Source organism: Cuculus canorus, chromosome 1 (genome assembly GCF_017976375.1).
Source record: "Cuculus canorus isolate bCucCan1 chromosome 1, bCucCan1.pri, whole genome shotgun sequence".
Classification (NCBI taxonomy): Eukaryota; Metazoa; Chordata; class Aves; order Cuculiformes; family Cuculidae; genus Cuculus; species Cuculus canorus.
Genome location: NC_071401.1, coordinates 17653132 through 17673821, shown reverse-complemented (window position 1 = coordinate 17673821; position 20690 = coordinate 17653132). Strand labels below are relative to the sequence as shown.

Sequence of the window (20690 nt, the reverse complement as noted above, 5' to 3'; positions counted from 1 at the left end):
CCCCTTGGCCCCGCCCCCCACCGCTCCCATTGGCCAGGCCCGCGGCGCCCTGGCCCCGCCCCCGCCTTGTTTTCATTCCCCGCGCCACACGAGGAGGGGCCGCCGCCCCCGCCCCGCCCCTCTCCCCGCGGTGCATTGTGGGACAGCGGCGGAGCGGCCCGGAGGCCCCCCCCCACCCCCCTCCGCCCCCTCCCCAGCTCCTTCTCCATCCTCAGGTCCAAGATGGCGACGGCGGCGGCTCCTCCGGCTCCATCCCCGCCCGCCCCACCGCCGGCGGGGCCCTGCTGCCCGGGCTCCTGGCCCAACTTCGCCGTCGTCTGCTCCTTCCTCGAACGCTACGGGGCCTTGCTGGACCTGCCCGAGCTGCCCTTTCCCGAGCTGGAGCGCGTCCTGCAGCCGCCGCAGGAGCCCGGAGAGCAGGGTGAGCGTCCCGGGCCTCCCCCGAGCCCTCTCTCCCCCCTGGGACCGCCGGGCGGGGGGCGGAGGGCCCGGTGTGTCCCCCCCCCGCCTCCTCCCGGCCCGGGGGTGGAGCGGGCTGAGGGGAGGAGGGGCCTGGGATTCCCGGAGCGGCCTGGGGGGGGGAGCCATTCTCCCCTTGGGCGAGGAGCTGCTTTTTTAGGGGGGAGCAGCTGTTTGAGGGAGGTTGGGGTCTGTCTCCCCCACAGCGGAGCCCGAGAAGGAGAGAGGAACTCCCTCCCTCAGTGCTGGCTGCGACCCCCCCACCTCCCTGGTGTCCCCTCCCTCTTTCTATGGTTTTGCTCCCGAGCCCCGTGCGGGCCGGGCTCCTGCAGAAAGGAGGAGAAGCTGAAATAACTATTTTTGTTTAAGCTGGCGCTGGCAGCGCCTCTTTCCCAGCTCCTCCCTCCCCGCAGCTGGGGGGTCGCTCTGCTGCCCCCCATACCATGTATGTGTCTGGTTTTCCTTCCCTGAAAGAAGGCAGACGCACACACAAAAGACAACGTCCCGATCTGCTTTCATCTCCTTGTGTATGTGGGGTGAGGAATGGCGGGGGCCCAGAGAAGCCCTGAGCCCTCCCCATGGCAGTTGTTGGGGGCCATCCCCCCAGCCATTGTGTGCCATCTCCATCCCTCTCTTCTCCTCCCTTCTTGCAGTTGCGGGGGGGATACTTGCTCCTTCCCCTCAGCCACCTGAGCTGTGTGAGGCGGAGGGATTGCTTATGCACTCCAGTGTTTTCTTTCCAGCTGCTCCTCCTCTCTCCAGTAGCAGATTTGGCTGCCAGACTCTCTTGATTCCTGCTCTGCTCTGTGCAATGGATGTGGGAGGGCCCTGGGCCGAGAGAGCAGCGTCGGGGAGGGAGGGCTGTGTGGAGGCGGCCGTAGGAATATAGAAGAGAAGGTGCTTGTTGCTCTTGGTCTCTTGTCTCTATTATTGGTTTGGTTGTTGCCTCTGCACTCTTGCCACATAGGGAGACTGTGGAACTCATGGCGCATGCTCGGCGAGGCCTCGCAGAAACTTCCTGCTGCTGGAGAAGCCCAGCTCAGGGCTGCTGTTGATCCAACAGCCCCTGCTTCCCCCCTAAAATGTACTCACTCTTGCCTCCTTCCCCGCCAAACCCACCCTGTACGGGGGATGTATGATTAAATCGGTGTGTAGGTGCTTCCTGATATAAAGGAAGTTGCATTTTGCAAAGACCATACGTCCTCTGTGTGAGTTCACAGCAGCCACTGCTGAAATGGAATGAGATAAGATTAAATGTACTATCTCCTCAAATTGTCCCATGCTCGATAGATATGAAAAAGGCATGTGAGATCTGTTAACTTCTAAAGGCAGTGTTAACTGTCTGGAAAATAGGTATTTATATTCAATTCCCTGACGGTCCTGTACTACCTGTGTTATATAAAGGACTCTCTGGAAGAAGCTGTGTTAAACTGTTGCAAAAGTTATTCACAAAAGCTACTAACACAGTTAAAAGTTTAATATTTTAATTAGTCTCTTTACAATGATGTCTGAAAAGGAAAACTAATGATTTTACTGTGTGACACAACGTAAGTGGGTGTGTAAGAGTAATTTTCTTCTGTGAACTGCCGAGTAAATTGAAATATAAGGATGAGATGGTGACCTGTGTTTTAAGTATATGCACTATATGCATTTGATTAAAAAATACTTGCTGATGACTTTAATTGCACAATAGGACCATAACTGTATAACACATTCCTAAAAAAACTTTCAAAGACGTGCATTGTGGAGTTTGTGTTATTGATTGGTTTGATATTTGTCACACTTTTGAACTCTTCTTTGTTTGGCAGGGACAGGTCATTCCTACTGCTTTAGAACAGCCCCCTCAGATGGGAACAGTTTTAGTTTCTGAAAATGTAATTTCTGAATGACTTGGCTTTTTGCTTGTGTCTGCTGTAGAAGATGTATTTGCTTGCTGTTTCTCATCTCTCTAAGCATGAAAGTGTAGAGGTGTGAAAACCAAACTTGAGTGATTCTTGACGCTTTGCTTGATAACTTGTGTGACAGGGGGTTTCTTTTCCTTTGATACAACCGACTCATCAGGCTTGATTTGTGCAGGTAGCTGTTATGTGGTGTGTTTTATGCTTTTGGACAAACAGTTGTAGTGACTAGATTTCTTTACATGATTTTTATTTCAGTTCAGTTGGTCCCCAAAGTGTTGTTTTTAAGGGTACAAGTCGTAAAGTTGCTAAACATTGATTGAAAACTGAAGTAGTCCTTTTTTTTTCTGAACATCTGTTATTTACCAACTGTATGCAGTTTTACTTGGGTTGCAAAAGGGATTTGGATTTCAGTTACATCCAGCTAGGTTCACTTCTTATACCGCGATTGCTTGACAGTTGATTTGCATTGACAGTGAGACATAACAAAATCTAAGCAAATAGCTACAAAGCCTCAAAGTGGTGTTGTTTTGTTTTTGTTTTTTTCTTATTAGAATCTGTACTGAGTTTTAAATCTCAGCTGCCAGGTGACAGCTATTTGGAACTTCTCTCCATATTTGTTTTTCAGTCAAGGCAGGAGATCAATAGTTGGAGGCGGGTGGAGAGTGATTACTTTTAACACTGTTTCGATGCTCAGCAGTTTCAAAAGTGTTTTTGCTGGGTTGGGTTTGTTTTGTTTTTTAAAAAAAAGTGGCCTATATTTTCTTGTCTAAAGAGTTAATTTTAGAAGATGCCAGTCTAAGTTATTTTCTTTGTATCAGGACCCTCAAGGAGAACTTGAAGCTCAAATTTGAACCTAGCCGAGTAGTTGTATAACAGTGGTATTTTCTTTCCTGTTAATAATTAGAACAAAGGACTCTTTCATTATTAAGGAAACAATGTATAACCTTCCCTTACAGGAGGGGATGCTGCAGGGATGCTGCAGATGTCGACAGCTAGGAAGCTATCAAATATTTCTTGGAGGGATTTTAGGTTTTTGTTAATGCACAGGCAGCAGTCGAACTTTGACCTATTACCTCTCCTGTCTGAGAATTTCGAGACAAATAGTAACAGCAGAAGTGCCTGCGCCTGAATAGTTTTCCTTAGCAGCCTAACTAGTTAAGGTATCAAATCAACCTCTATTAGTAGCAGATTAGAAGTTTTAACTGTGTGTACACAGGTGTGGTCTTGTCTTAAAATGTGTAAACCAATTTATAATGTTCTTTAGGATATGGTGGGTAATGTGTAAATCATGCTTGAATAGGATAATAAGAGTGTGCAGTGTTGATTTTGCCTGTCGCTATTGAACAGTGGGATAAACTAGTAGCCCCGGAAATAGTCTGCTGCTTGGGAAGGCTGTACAATAAAATAGCTTAACTTTTCCTGCTGGTGGTTCATTTGGAAGTTGCAACTATTCAGACAAAGTAATGAGACCTGTGGTTATCTGTTGAAGATTTTATTTTATGAAGAATAATCATCTTTCTTTTGGGAATGGTTATTCTTGCTTTATGTGCAGTGTTGTGACTTGAGTTGCAATTATGACAATCTTGCACTTCTTTGGAAAGAATAAAGCTAGGTGTCTGTCAAGATGGTGACAGTAACTCACAAAATTTGCTAGCTGATATGCCTCAAAAAGTAAATAGTTTCTTGTAGGATTTTTTTAAAAGCAACCCAATGTTATTTTAACTGGAACTTCTGAGGGCTGGAAGATGTAATTACTGTACATTATTGTACTTTCAGACACAGAACTAAGGTAACAATACAGATCATCCTACAGTGTGCCGCAGTACCATACCACTTCTGCCTCTGCTTGCTTCCTAAGGCAAAACAGTGCGAACTGGAACAAATCATCACAGGAAAACAGTACTTGTTCTAACAAACACATGCCGTAATGTGTTGCAAAGTTTTATTGCTACGGAAGAGCAGCCGCCAATTTAAAAATTAAATGTATGTGATAAAGGGGAGCAAGAACTATATCTGTATTTAGGGCTGTGTTTAAGGAACCATGATATCAAATCACCACTTCCTTTCTGTTGGTAAATAGCTTGAGAATTGGTATAAATGTTAATTAAGCACTTGGTATCTTGTGAATGAAAATATTAGTAGAACGTTAGCATGCACAACAGAGATCTAATTTTACACATGACTGCGCAAAATGCTTGTTGATTTGCCAGGTTCTCTAGTGTCTGAATGGGAGAACCTCTCCCAGAGGTGCACGGTATCTTCCAGAATGCGTTAGGGTGTGTTAGCTCATCTGTTTTTGTAGGCTTTTCTTAGCAGGATGGGGTTTGACTTGTTCTTGATGTAAATGGGAACAAGTATGCATGCTTTGCCTGTTCTTTCAGCAAAATAGTGAACTTGCATCAAAGTGGTGTTGGTAATGATTGTGCTAAATTGGTCTTGGAAACAGCAAGTGTGTTTTGGTGTGTGGATTTCCAGTCTTGAGGCACTCTTCTGTGTCCTCACCGCAGCTCAGACTTCTTTGTCTCCTTTGACTCTTGACAATCATACTGACAGATTCCTCCAGCCTAGAAGTGTATTGCTTAGTTTCAGTGTGAATGTGTTGCATTTGTCTGGAGTCTGATAATAAAACCACTCTTCCCATGTTTGCTTGGGTTTAAGAGGTATAAAGAAAGACATGGTGAGATGCACATGCCTGGTAGTAGGCCCATTTTTGTAAACATTTTTTCCACTTCTCCCTTTCTGTCTTTATAATCAGAACCTAGGTTAATGACAAGTAGACTGCAGAAAATCTGTAGGTCATTGATAATTCCTTTAATTTCTTTTCAGTAGGGAATACTTGATACTACATTGTAGAACTGAAAATGTATATCGTCTTTGGAGCTACCATGCTTCAAAGAAGTAAGTTATGTTTTATAAACAGCTTTATTTTTCTAAATCTTCTAGTTAACCTAATATCTTTTCTCTTTTCAAATTAATTTGGATACTGAAGTAATTTGTTTCAGTGGGTTATGTTAAATTTTTTGAATTGCTGTCCAGTACCTCTGGAAAGCTTTACAGCATTAAGCTTAAGGGTTCTTACCATTCTCTGAAGAAATTAACAGTTAATATTGACTTGAACTACTGTTGAATATTTGTATGGAAAAACATACCTGAAGGTTTGTTGCTGATTAATACAGTAAGCAAAAGCCAACCATGCCCACTGACAAGGAGTTTGACAGACTTCAAGCTCAGGATTGGATGTTTTCCTCATAAAGAAGGTAGTGAAGCAGTATGTTCTGTTAACGATTGATTGATTTTTCTCCTATTTAATGTTTGATATCAAGCATGTTTCTGTGCTGTTGATCAGAAGTTTAGGGTTTGATGTGACTGTTAGGTAAAATCATGATATGTTGCAGTGACCTATAATAGCTACTATAGACTGTTTAGTATTAAAAGTAAGAGAGATGTGATATGGAAGTACTGTCAGATACTACTTCACTTATATCTCAAAGGCAGTATGAATTATTAGATTTTATTAACTGGTTTCAATGCAGAAAAATTAATTTGTGGTGTCCTCTCATGTAAATGAAAGACTTCTGATATCTAACGTTGGCACTAACTGTAATGCTGGATGAGTAGAGTTTGTTCACACGCTATATAATGCTGAATCTCCTTCATTAAACATACTAAGTGTGTGGATATATTGATATTAGGAGCTCGCTTCTGCTGTAAAGCTGTATCAGCTCATCAGAGGTAACACTTTTCATCTGCTCTGCAGGTCAGTGTTCATATCTTATCACACCCTTTCTTTCATGAGTAAGAAATTTAACTGTTATTCTGGGTATAACTATTGGGTAGTTATCACCTGAATACAGGCTGAACTTGATATGTGCATGTGGAATATAAGTAGATCATCACTGTCCTACTGCTGGAGGCTGAACCAAAATGTTTATGCCAAAGGCATTAATCCACCCCCTGTCAGTATTTATGACTTAGCAACAAACTTCTGGAGAATCAAAGCATATCTGGTAAACATCTTAGACTATGATGGAAGTTCTACACCTTTACTGTTTCTAGCCATCCAGTTAAATCCAGTAGTTGAAATTCTTAAACAGCCTAACAGGGCTAAACTCTGAGAAAGTAGTGGGGGTAGTCATTCTTGTACCGTCTTCGTGGCAAATAAGAGTAAACTCCTCTTGTTTCCTCTTTAGTCACTTGAAATTAATATGACTTTAAGGTGAGCGTTGCTTATCCACATGTGGATTATTCATTTTAGAAGTGTATTATATTTACCTTGGAATTAATTATCTTATAATAGAGTACAGATGCATATCTTTGTTTTAACTCTTCCAATTTTGTTTGTTTTTCCATGACAAGACTTCATATCTTCATGTGTGTCGAGGCGGCACATCAGCTCACCTGCCTGTGCTCAGTTTTAACTAGCCCCTGCATCAGCTTAGAACCCATGTAGAAGAGAGGAAAACGCTATTCTACAGGAGAGACGAGCAGTTTATTTTTCTTACCAGTAACACTGCCCATCTAAAAGAGATGACAAAATGCCACGTGGAATGGAGGGGAAAAAAAAAAAAAGAGGAACTTAGGATTCTGCTCTCCACTCACAGATGAGTGACACCCAAGGCCCCCCTACCAAAGCGTAGCCCTCCTAGGGACTATGCAAAATCTGTTGCACCATGTGCCTCCATTGAGGTGGGGAAGTGTGCTTTTTGTAGGCAGCTTTATTGAATTCCAACACACTTAGGACTGTGTAGAACTGAAGGAAAAACTTGTGGTATTGCCTCCAAGTCACAGTCTTAAGGACAAGTGTCTAGGATCTGGGAATGCTGGTGGGAATTTTTCTGGCCATTGTGAGATGGTGTTTACTTAGAGAAGCCCTACGAGCTGTGTTGTGGTATATTTGTATCGGAGAACTTCATAAACATCTACGTGAGTTGTGTGTGACACCATCATCACATGTAAGCTAGAAAGTATGTTTTGTCAAGCAATCCATCAGTGCTGTACCTCATCTGTGGTGTAATCCGCAGACTTGCTGAGAGTGCACTCGATCTCACTGTCTCTGTCATTGATGAAGATATTAAGCAGCACTGGTGCCAGTACGGACCCCTGAGGGACACCACTTGTCACGGATCTCCATCTGGTCATCAAGCCCTTGACCACTACTCTCTGAATACGACCTTCCAACCAATTTCTTATCCACTGAACCGTCCACCCATCAAATCCATTTCTCTCCAATTTAGAGAGAAGGATGTTGTGGGGGACCGTGTCAACGGCTTTACGAAAGTCCAGATAGATTACATCTGTTGGTTTTCCTGTGTCCAATGCTATGATTACCCCATCATAGAAAACTATTAGGTTGGTCAGACAGGACTTGCCCTTGGTGAAGCCATGCTGGCTGCCTCTAATCACTTCCCCATCCTCCATGTGCTTTAGCATAGCTTCTGGGAGGATCTGTTCCATGATCTTTCCAGGCACAGAGGTGAGGCTGACTGGTCGGTAAGAAGCTGTAAGATTTTCTCAGAATATGCCCTGCGTCCAGTAATTTGTAGCTTTGTGAGTTATCTACGCCTTCCATGAATGCAGATTTTTTTTCTCGTATTTGGAATTACTTCAAGCTAATATTGTCTAGCGTAAGAACAGTTAGCAGATACTTATGTGCAATTGTTAGTACCCACTGCCTGGTACACACACTTCTGAGCCTGTCCCAGAGCTGACATTTGATTTAGCTTGTTTATGGCCTGTACTAAACTCATAAGCTCATGGAAACTGCTAGGAAACTCATGGTGGTGTTGATATAAAGATTAAAGCAGTAACTGTTTCTGGTGTCTGTGTTCTTCAATGTCTAATGAACTGCATCCCTCAAGCAGAAACCTGGTAGATTTGGGGGAGGAAAGAGAACCCACATAGTGACTTGGTAAAATTATCCTCCTAGAGGCAGAAGGCAGTGGCAGAAAAACTTCCTTTGTGTGGGATGAGGAGGAGGACAGGCGCTGCTGACAGACTGAACTGGCAAGAAGGGACAGGTGATAGGAAGATTATGAATTGATCTCCTGCTGAAGAATATTGTGGCTGTGTACTCAGTGTGGCCTCAAAGCCTGTTGTATTGCAGTTCTTTGAAAGAATGCATTTTAACATCAAAATCCTTTCTGGGCTGTGCAACACTTCTTAGCCATGTGGCTAGGTTCCACGAGTTTTGTGGCAGTTGGAGCTGATGGAGGTAAGGTATTCAGCACTCCCGGTGTATCTGCCACAGCTGGGACAAGTGTCCTCTAGGGTATCGCAGCAGTGTTTGTCCTCTGCTGTACTGCTCTGGGGGAATATGCAGGCATACAGCCAGTGAGAGGGCTGAAGTTACATTTCAGGAGCATCTCCTGCTGCAGGCAGCTTGCACTGACAGTGCACAGTGCACTGCAGAGATCACCCATCCCATGGCAGGGGAGGCTGCGTGCCTGGCTGTGGTGGTGCAGAGCACAGTGCCCTTGTGCTGCAGGATCTCTTCATCATTCCCTTCTTGGATACTGGTGCTGGGGCAGAATAATGCAATGGTAGCTTTGGCTGTGGAGTTCAGCAAAATCATCTGGTTGGTTCCAAATGTAAAAATCATTGGGAAGTAATAAAACTCATACAAAAGCGTGTGTATTCTTTTGTTTCCTCCAACCTTGCATAGGGTTTTTTTCCATCTGTGGAATAGCAAGGCTGTTGATAACACTAAGACAATCTTTCCACCCTGTTTCATTACCCTTCCTCCTTTTTGCGCCCAAATCAGTGAACTCTTGTTTGCTGCAGTTGTTCTACAAAGCTCGACAAACATTTTAGCCTTAACAAGTATTTCTTAGTACTCTCTAGCATTTGTTAGTCTCTCATATATGTAGTTTGCCATCAGTTATTTCTCTTCCCTGAGAGCCAAACAGTGCCCTTAAAGCTTAAGTGGCAGAGAATTTCTCAGAACTACAGTAGAATTGTGACCCTGTTGAAGTCTATAATGGTTGAGGAAAACAAACAGTCTCTCAAAGTGAGGGAAGGCCTATTTCTAAAGGTTCGTGTGTTTCAGCAGCTGTGCTTCAGTATTAGATTTGTTTCCATTATGATCATTTAGATCTTGTAGTACCTTGGAGAAAAGCATTGCTTACCCTTGAACTTGATGGCGTGATTGGTATTTGAAGAATGGATAACAAGCAAATTGTACCTTACCAGTCCTAGCCTTGAAAATACCCTTTTCCAAGAAAACAGTGCTCGTCAGAGCAAAGCTCTACAACTTTTATAGTTGTCATATACTGTACTGTTTTTCTGTCCTAATGGTCAGTTCTTGTTGGTGAAGTCCTGAGCCAGTCACATGCTGAATGTAGTTGGTGGTTGTTAACTCGCTCAACTGTTGGGTAACTTTTCCTACTCCACTCAGTATCCCTTTGGTACTGCCCTGGCTATTTTCCAGCTCATCTACAGCTACCTAGCAGCATTAAGTGCCAGGACACATTCATTACTTTTCAGTATTAATGAGTACCACCATTATACTGGTTTCCTCCTGAGAACAAACTGTGGTGGTTCACAAAATCCATATTAATTAGTGGGTGATAGAAGTGTGAAAATCTTAGTTTGATCCCAGAGCTTGTGGTGTGGTGTTCTTGTAGATATGGACAACACATTGCAAGAAAACATCCAAGGTGGAGAGCTGTGTGGCAGGATGCTTCTCTGTTGAGGGTCTACCCAGAAAGTTTCACCTTTATTTGAAGAAAAAAAACCCAGACAAACAAAAACCAAAAATACCAACCAAAACCCAAACAAACTAAACCTAAAAAACCACCCCCTCTGAAAAACAGTGTTTCCTGGAGGTGGTAGTTGAAAGGTAACCAGTCTAACCTGGGCCTGAAGTGACCGTGTGAATGCCTTGCTTTGCAAAAGAATACCTGTAGTAAGTGGCAAAACTATCCCTTGTAATGCATATTTAAGCTTAGACAAATTCTGTAACAGAGAGTATTGGCTGACCTCCTAAATAACACATTAGCATTCTTAACCTTTAGGTTAAGAACAGTCAGCAACAGGGAAGATAAATTGATACAATAGGAAGGGAGCTTTTGGAAACCTAACATTTATAAGGAGGGAGACCAGAAGCACTAGTGGTAAGTCAAGGAATAGAAGCATTGACTGTGTACTAGATGTGGCATGCTTGCAAAGCTAGTAGAGGATTCTGAATGTGTTTGTCTGACAGACGGGAGTAGGGTGGTGAAAATAACTATAAGGGCTAAATGTCCACCTTTTTATGCCGAGTAGAAGTTGTTTGAAAGGTGTACATTTAGCCCTGATGAAGTTCAGGAAGAGGATGTACTCATAAGTCCAAGGTGAATTTGGGGAATGTATGGACAGAGAAGTCTGGTGTAAAAAGCAAAATATCTAGGAAACACAGATGTCTGAAATAATCAGCTACCATACCAGGATTAAAATAAGTAAATTGCTGAGAACTTACCTTCTTTGCATAGGGTGTCATTATTAGGCTCATTTGTGATGTCTTTATTCTAGTTACACTGCCTTTCTGGCAATAAAGATTAAACATGATAAAACTGATGTGTTAGAAAATGATGTGCTGCAACATGCTTGTAATGTGAAAGTGTGCTAAGTTGCCAGGCTTAGACACTCATTCGGCTTTCTGAAAAAGTTAGAAATGCAGCTGGTAAAAATATACAGACCTCAGTGATTAGTGGAGCCAGCATGGCTTAACCAAGGGCAAGTCCTGTCTGACCAACCTAGTGGCTTTCTGTGATGGGGTAACCACAGCTGTGGGTGCAGGAAAACCAATGGGTGTGATCTATCTGGACTTCTGTAAAGCTGTTGACACGGTCCCCCACAACATCCTTCTCTCTAAATTGGAGAGAAATGGATTTGATGGGTGGACAGTTCAGTGGATAAGAAATTGGTTGTAAGGTCGTATTCAGAGAGTAGTGGTCAAGGGCTTGATGTCCAGATGGAGATCCGTGACTAGTGGTGTCCGTCAAGGGTCCATACTGGGACCGAACCAGTGCTGTTTAATATCTTCATCAGTGATACACCCAGCGAAATCGAGTGCACTCTCAGCAAGTTTGCGGATGACACCAAGCTGAGCGGTGCACCTGGCACACTGGAAGGGCGCGATGTCATCCAGAGGGACCTGGACACACTGGAGAAGTGGGCCTGTGTGAACCTCATGAGGTTCAACAAGATCAAGTGCAAGCTCCTGCACCTGGGTCGGGGCAGTCCGCGGTTTCAATACAGGATGGGGGATGATGTGATTGAGAGCAACCCTGCAGAGAAGGACTTGAGGGTGCTGATTGATGAGAAGCTCAACATGAGCCAGCAATGTGTGCTTGCAGCCCAGGAGGCCAACCATATCCTGGGCTGCCTTAAAAGAAGCGTGGCCAGCAGGTTGAGGGAGGTGATTCTGCCCCTCTCTTCCTCTCTTGTGAGACCTCATCTGGAGTACTGTGTCCCATTCTGGAATCCTCAGCATAAGAAGGATATGAAGCTGTTGGAATAGGTCCAGAGGAGGACTACAAAGATGATCAGAGGGCTGGAGCACCTCCCATACAAGGACAGGCTGGGAGAGTTGGGCTTGTTCAGCCCAGAGAAGAGAAGGCTCAGAGGAGACCTTATAGTGACCTTCCAGTACCTGAAGGGCGCCTACAGGAAACCTGGAGGGGGACTGTTTAAAACGGCTTGTAGTGATAGGACTAGGGGCAATGGGTGTAAACTGGCGAGGGGCAGATTTAGACTAGACATAAGGAAGAATTTCTTTACAGTGAGGGTGGTGAGGCACTGGCATAGGTTGCCCGGGGAAGATGTGGATGCCCCATTCCTGGAAGTGTCCGCGGACAGGGTGAATGAGGCTTTGAGCAGGGTGATCTAGTGGGAGGTGTCCCTGCCCTTTGTAGGGAGTTTGGAACTAGATGATCTTTGAGGTCCCTTCCAAGTGAAATCATTCTATGATTCTATTGGAGTACAGGAGTGGCTAACAGCAACTAGTACCTTTTAAAGAGTCTAACAAAGATTTAGGGAATCAAAAGCCAGCAGCTTTACATCTGGTCTTGATAAACTTCATGAGTTGTAATGTCATAGTTCTGATAGTTGTGTTAGTTTTTCTGCAAAACAAAATACTCTGCTGTTTTCTTTTGAAGCACTAATAGATGGATCATGCTTGACACATAACATAGAGTTGCAAAGTCTTTAAAGGAGATCACTAAGTGGTTGATTTGTGTTTCTCAGCAACCTCACCTGATAGGACCAAAATAGTGTCTATCATGCTCAGCCTTTTACTTGACACTATTCTTTCTTGCAGGAGGATTCATTTGAGCCATGAAGTACATTCTACAGCCCAACGTAGTAGCGCAAGCTGATGTCACCAGTGGTCTGAGTTTAGGCTGTCATTTTTAAGTTAGGACTAGCCGAGGAGTGAATTTACTTTATATTCATCCCTGATAACCCAGAGGGTTAGAGGAACAGAGGAACATTGAGGAATACATCACTCAACCATTCCAGCTAAATTAACCCCTCAGTGTGAGTCAGCATTCATAAACTTTAAACTGATTAACCAGTGGAATGCAGGTTAGAAAAAAGATATTATTTTCTTTTAGTCACTGTCGTATAAGTAAAGTGGAATTCTTCAATTATTTTTTTTTAATGGCATGTGTACTTAATGTTATTTGCCAAGAAAACAGGGATGAAATGAGTTGTTTAAAAAAGATCGAGGTCAAAGATGACTAATCTGGGCTAAGAGGAAACACTGCTGTGGATAAAATAATACTGCAAATTGACAACAAAACTGCAAATGAAAGAATTATAAGTATGCGTTAGAACAGAAACTGTTTATGATGAATGCATCCCAGAATATTTAAAATTAGCTATTAGCTCAACAAAATATTCTAGGTCGCATTGTGATAGCTCAGGGGAAAGCACCTCTGTTGAGATGGAGCTGGAGTTTCATGTCCGGAGAAGGGCAACAAAACTGGTGAAGAGGCTGGAGAACAAGTCTTATGAGGAGCGACTGAGGGAAGGGGGGTTGTTTAGCCTTCAGAAGAGGAGGCCGAGGGGAGACCTTATTGCTCTCTACAACTACCTTAAAGGAGGTTGTAGTGGGTGTTGGTCTCTTCTCCCACATAATAAATGATCGGATGAGAGGGCGTGGACTCAAGTTGTGCCAGGGAGGTTCAGATTAGAGATCAGGAGACATTTCTTCACTGAAAGGGTTATCAAGCACTGGCACAGGCTGCCCAGGGAGGCAGTTGAGTCACCATCCCTGGAGGTGTTCAGAAGATGGGTGGATGAAGTGCTCAGGGATATGGTTTAGTAGTGAACATGTACAGTTGGATTCAGTGATCTCAAAGGTCTTTCCCAACCTAGCGATTCTATGGTTTAAAAATAAACCAAATGCTAGATAACATGAAGAATGGGCCAAGAATCATATGTAAAACTTGGAGGATACTTTCTTTTGTGTGTTTTTCTACATCTCATTTAGTCAGTTGCTTGTTTGCCTTCATCTTGATTTTACTGCTCAGTTGTGGCTGTTCCATCCTGAACAATAATGCAGACATATTCGTAGGCTGAGAAGGGCTGAAAGGTTCCGCAAAACCAAAAAGTTTTTAAAAAAGATACTGTTAACTTCAGAGGAGATTTTAAAAAGTATACGGAGCAGGGCTCATAGAGATTTGTGTTCTTTTATATTGTAAAACTAAAAAAATGGTGTATTGAATGAAATGTAAAAGTAATACAAATTTAAATGTCTTTCACATGATCTGTAATTATTCTGTAATTACAGTTGATTGCTGCAAGTTATTACTGAGGCTGGAGCTCAGAAAGATTTGGATGCAAAGCTGTAGTGAAAGTATTTAAAACTAAAACTTAGAACATGAAGTTTCTTGCTCCTGTGTTAAGCCAGGTTGTAGCTAAGAAGACGGTTTAAAGGTAACATGGGAGTAGGTGATATCATGTGTGTGCTGTGAGGTTTTGCTCCCCATGTTCTGAAACAGCACGTGGTGGTCACTGTTAGACCAAGTGCTGGATTATGCCCATTGTCGCTCATCTTTTCCAGACGCTACACATAAGCACATTTTCTGCGGCCGAGGTTGTATCTCCTTTCTGTCCACCTCTTTTGTGCCACACAGGAAGGGAAGGATCTTCTGATGTCACAAGTTTTATATTTTTCAGATACTGTTGTAGTTTTGGGACATCTGTTCAGTGGGAAGACTCAGGTGCCCGGTACATTGTGGCACTTCCACTGGCATCATAGGCTGCCAGGCTCCTTCCCGATCCAGATAGCATCTACACTTGGGTGTGTAGGTTGGAGGGTTTGTATCTCAGTATGATAGCAGTATGCAAGTGGTAGCTAGAAACTCACCATCCCTTCAGGCTACTGCACTCATCTTTCCTTCTAGCTCAGATTAAAACTGAGCCCGTTACGAAGAGGTAACAGCGCTGCCAGCACTTCCAGTCTCACAAAGTAGTCTGGGGCTTTGAGTCTGCCTAGACAGACAGTAGGTAATGTTGACCCCAAAGCGAGCAGCCTTGGCTACCCGGGTGAAGCTGCACAGCCTTCCTCTATATGCATACGGTTATACGGAAGTATAACCATTGCTCGCAATTAAAAGAATTACATTAGCAGGGGTAGGTGTTTTAATAGTGTTAGCAGGTCAAAACATGAGTTTGCTCATAGAAGTCTTTACTTGAATGTTAGGTGTTTCAAGGAATAAAAATTCTGTGAATCCTCCCTTTGTATGAGATTGAAATATCAGTTTCCATAAGGGCATAGGTGGCTTGCTTTTTCTTTAAGTCTTTAATTTAGACCTAAGCTTAAGCAAGTTGGTCAAAAAACACACTGTGGTTTTTCATGTATTACTGGCCCTTTGTCAGGCGATTGTCTTGGACAGTTTTGCTTCTTACATTTCTGTTGTCACTTGCTCCCTGGGTTTCTTGGAAAATAATGGAGAAAAAGTTTCTACTAGCTGTGAAATAATTTAAAAGAAGCCTCAAATTCTGTGCTAATTGGATTAAACTTGTAAAATTTTAGGCTTGTGATCATGATTTCATCTGCAGAATTACTTTAATCCAACTCTGTGACCGATGCCTTTCACAGGACTCTTCAGCAGGTACTAGAAATGTCACTCGCTTTGTGACTGTTTAGCTGAAGTCTCCGAAATGTGGTGCATCATTTTAAGAGTCTGTGGTATTTCTTTAAGATATTTAAATTTTTCATTTGCACTAGTGATAAATTAATTGATCGAACTAGATAAATTAATTGATTGAACTAAATAAATTAATTGAACTGACTACCTTTGTGCAGAACAAGTGTGCAGTAGCTTCTTTCTAATTGATGGGGAAGTGTGTTCTGTATTTCAGAATGACTCGCATTGGCTTCACCTTCAGCATTTGCATATGCTGATCCTTAATGAAAACTCATGCTCACATAACGCTGCTGTTTGCAAAATACTAATTGCTTACTGAGTAATACTCACTTTTTCTATGCCAATTAGTAACTGCTGAATGCTTTGCAAAATGTGAGATGTCTGTTTCTGTAGCATGGTTTCATTCTTGTACTACTTTAGGGCCACTAAACCAAAAATATATTTTTTTTAATTGGGAGGCCCAAGTCTGCAAGACAGGATTTTCAAGAAAAGGTGTTTGTGGTATTTGGCAGTCATAGAGAAACTGCCAAGTAACATTCACCTGTTGATATTATTCAGTAAAATTGTTCTATAAATTAAAGATGAAATTGGAAATCCCAAAGTATAAATAAGACTTATCTGAAATGCAGGTTGGATCACCAGTGACTAGGGAAAAAACATGCTGTTTTTAAAGTTCAACCCAAAAAAGGGCAGAAATACCTCTGTAGTAGACCTCACCTGCTATATGAAAAAGGGTAAGGCTTTCTGTTTTGGTTGGGTTTTTTTTCCACTGAAGACTGAGGAATCTTAATAATGAAACCTCTAATCTTTGTATTGAAACTTGTTTTAGAGAAATTATTCAGCCTGCTCTGATTTTTTTAAAATATTTTTTATTCAAGTAAGAGATGTGAGAGAAGGTGATTTTATAGCATAATCAACATCCTTCTTCTATTAAAGCCAAAGAAAACTCTGAGACAGGACCTAAGAAATATAGCGATACTGGTACCAGAGCGATGTTTCTAGTAATTAAACTAACGAGTTAAAAGCCATTTAGATTTGTCCTTTTTTTATATAATGACCTAACAAAGGACTTGCATTCAACTTATCCTCTAACAGAACACATTAAAAGATTCTTGTCACGTGAATAAAGCTAAATGAAGCCAAAGCCTTCTTAAATACTGTTGTATGCAACTCTATGTTCGTATGTTTAGTCTTGATTTTCACTTATTTCACTGTGCTGATGGTACTATAATTTAGTTTAATGTAACAGAATATATGTTTTTTCTCTTGAAGTTGAATGATGCCATACTTAGAGAATTGGTTTTGTCTGCCAGAAGTGTCTCTGTATGAATAAACCTTTTGAACTAAAGTCAGACCTGAAGTGGTGATTCTGTGTCTAAATGGGAGCTTAAGAGATTAGGTAACTGTTTCAGAATGAGACATACCCCCACACCTGGTAACACACCCGTAGCCCCAAGACTTCTCCCAGGGACTTTATATACATTAGTTTTCAATGGAAATACTTGCCAGACACTCTCCAACAGAATTAATCTCACCAAATGTATTTAGCAGAGCTCAGATGGTTATTGCAGGGTGAGCTGACACTTCCTAGAAGTCTCTTTTTCTCTGTGGGCTATAAATGGGTTATACGGAACTAACTCAGGTGTGAATATCTACATGCGCTTAGATGAATCTTACTGGTTTTCTGCTGCCCTTTCCTAGGTTTCAATGACAAAATACCTAAAATATTACAGGAGCAGGAAATAAATCTTAGCCTTCTTTTTCACAGGCATTAGACTTGCTCTTCCTTTCTTTGTGCTCTTGAATCTTGCATTTCTTTTCTAGCTGCCTGCCTTCAAATTAGGCCTGGGAGTTGTAATTTTGAGCCTTGAGAGAGTGGATGAAGGCACTGAATTTTTACCATATCTTGAACAGCTACACAACTACTTAGTGTTAGATCAAAGGGTAAACATGTCCATCTTAATGTCTTTTGCTTAAATCCTTTTTGGTAGGTGTGAACGGGTCTTCCATTGCTGTTACGGCCAACAGATGCCTCAGTCCAGATGGAAATCTTACTGTAAATCTTCATTTTGCTACTGAAAGGGGTTTCTGGAGAGGAGTTGCATTTTTTGATACTTGCCTTTTCAGCATTTCTTATTGTAGAGTTGAAGAATCCCATCTGATCAACCCACTTTTTTTTTTTTTTTTTAACTAGTGCTTCTAGCTCTTCTTGTGCTTTCTGTAAGACACCTTGGAGCCTAACACAGGCAAAGCAGGGCACCTTAAGTCTTCTTCTGTCTCTGCAGTGTGGGCGTGTTGTGCAGTGTGCTCCAAAGGCTGGCTCCCAGTGCTCAAATGGGGCATGCTGGTGCCATCCACTGCATCTCCTCCCTGCCTGGGTGGTCTTCAAGTGAAAAAAACCAAGCTACTAAAATCTGAGGTGGACTTGTCCCAAGTGTATCGAGAAGCCATGGGGGGTGTACTATGAAAGTGTAATCTTCAAGATTATTTTTCATTTTTGTCATACCTACTCTTTGAGAATTGCAATAACAAAGTTCAGTGCTAAGGAGGGAAATGAGGATGATTTTCTGTTCATCGTCAAAAAGTCTTGGATAATTATTACAGTTACGTTGGAGACTGAGATGCCTCAGCAGGTAAGAGAATGCCAGAGTCGTTTTAGAGGATCTTATTTCCTGGTTTTTACTAGCCAGGATGAAAAACATGTGAGCTGCTGTGTCTTGCTTTTGTAGGCTAGGGGTCTTTCAGAGGTCCTAGCATGCTTGCCTGTACATTAACTAAGGTTCAGCAAGTCAAATGCCCTTGATTTTGAGTAGTTGAAATGCACGGTGTGGTCAAGGCAAGTGATTTAACTATGAACAATGGTGATTTGTTACAATTTCACGTGTTTTCAGTGACTGTTTTTCAGTCCAGTCTGCTTGTTTGCACGTTGCTGCCACAGCCTGATTTTTCTCACTTGCTGTTCGTGTGTCTGAGGTTTGTGGACTTGAGCCCATTTTTATTTAGTACATTTTTGAGGCACTAAACTGGGCTTTTATCTGCTATCTTTCCTTTCCTGGGCTATTTCCAATTTCTAAAATAGACCATGTGCTATTTTTTCCTGCATTGTTTTCAGTGTAATTATCTTTTTTTTCCCTAACTTCTATTTCTTTCTCATTGCGCAGTACAGCATGCTTTTCTTCCTAAATTTTATGCTTTATTCTAACATCAGTCTTGCTTTGGTTAACAACAGAACGGTTACTTTAGATGTTACCTTAAAAAGCTCCCAACATTGCCAGGAACATAATACCCATAATATGAAGCAGAGAGGACTTGTCTTTCAGGTGAAAAATTAAACCATCTTTTAAATGCTGAAGGGCTGCTGACAAATAGCTAAACTTCTGTCTGTGGATATCATTTAGATCAGTGTGTTAAGTTCAGCCTCAAGAGTTATGTTGATGACTATGCATATGATTTTTTTAAATCTCAGTTTAAGGTATAGTGAGGAGGTGACTAATGATAGATAGTGTGAGCATTAGCACAAGCACAGTCAGCTTGATTTGTGGACAGTGGAAGAGAGTAGAATAAAAAAACATGGGAGAGAAGAGTTCTTAATCACAAATAGGTCATAAATTCTAAATATTTGGAAGTAATCTTATAGTCAAAAGTAGGGCTGAATTTTAAGGTCGCATCGCAGTTGCCGCGGGGACTATTGCAGTGAAGTCAGTAAGCAACTCTGATAGCAAAGGCTAGTAGGTTGGTGACACAACTTGCTGAAATAACCGGGATGGAAGAGGGTTTTCAGTCCTGTTTCAAAGACAATCCACTTTGGTCCTTTCATCTGCAGGTGGCAGGCAGTGAGAGACGTGGTGTGTTGCTGTCCTTGCAGTAGGGATGGGTGGGAGGGGGTTTATCAGTGACATAATCTTAGCTTTGTGGGATAATGTTAGAATGGCACGTGCCCTGAACAGTCCAAGCAAACGGAGAGTCTTCGGATAGAAACTTGTACAGGTAAGAGATGGAAAGATACGCAGATATTTGTCTGAAAATGATCTAGCTGCTGAGTATCCAGATTTCGAAGTGCTTTGCTAGGATAACAATGTCATTTAAATGTGAGCGTGGTTTGTTTGTTTTTAATGCCTGCCAAAAGCTTTCTAGGAACAGGATGCTACTTGGTGACTTGTTCTTTCTGTTTTGATCTTCAGTTTAATTACAGCAAATTTGATTGCTCTTTTTATTCACTGGGAGGCAGAATGGTTACATTTTTTGCCCCTTTCTTTCATGTCTTTTTTTTTTTTGCCTTTTCAATAAGCATACAACTTGGTAGGAGGATAATACTGGTCAAGTGACTCAGCTAAGAAATGAGGTCTTCAGATTGTGCTTTGAAACAGGAACTACTGCTTTTTCATGGGAAACACTATAGAGGTCAAATGCCCTAATTTATTTAATTATTTATTGTGCCAATCTTCCTGCTTGAATATGAGGCTCTTTATTATCACAGTTATTTGTCACAGGTTCACTGTAACTTCTTGCTTGGCTCATACTAGAGGTTTTGTCCTATTTATTTATCATGCTAAGTTCGTACCACGGCCATTGCTCTATGGTCTATAAACTTCTTAATAAAAGTTCCCAGCTGTAGGAATCCCTCATTTTCTTTACACTGAGGGTTGGGGTAAGAAACAAGTTAGATAGTTCCTAAAGAAAGAATATTTATGTTATCATAAACCAGTGCTGGTGCTGGAAGAGATATAATTCCCTTTCTTTTCCCAAGTGTTTTGCTAGCTGTTTAATGAAGCAGATGAGGAATTTCTCTTTTGTTGAAAACTAATCAAGAAGACAAGGTGTTGCTGCCTCAGACTGCTCATGGGACTTCAGACTTGCACGTGAAAATAGAGGAAAACATTAAAAGATGTTAGAATGTGGTCAGTTGTCTACTGGGTACTCTTGTGCTCTTCATAAGAGATGCAGCCAAATAGTTTTAAGTAAATTTATGCACAAGGACTTGCCTATGAAGGGAAGTGCGTGGTTAGGGTATGATGGGCTAAGTGGTAAACTGACCACATAAGAGCCCTTCACCAGTGTCAGAGTGGGTCCTTGTGCCTTTGCCTGTGTGGTCTGGTACGGCTCCCTCCAGCACTGACAGTGGAGGGAGCTGAGCATGGGTAAGCTGCCTTGTAATTTGCTTGCCATAAACAATCTGTACAGGTGCAGTGGCCAA

General features: G+C 42.2%; 1 protein-coding gene across 1 annotated transcript in view; it reads left to right on the top strand.

Moving 5' to 3' along the window:
* Window positions 1-179: 179 nt before the first annotated feature.
* RSF1 (remodeling and spacing factor 1) overlaps window positions 180-20690 on the top strand; it is a 65119-nt gene continuing 44608 nt past the window's right edge. Inside the window, 1 exon segment of the mRNA XM_054065130.1 lies at window positions 180-421. Within this exon segment, the coding sequence (XP_053921105.1) occupies window positions 223-421 (199 nt within the window). The 5' untranslated portion in view covers window positions 180-222.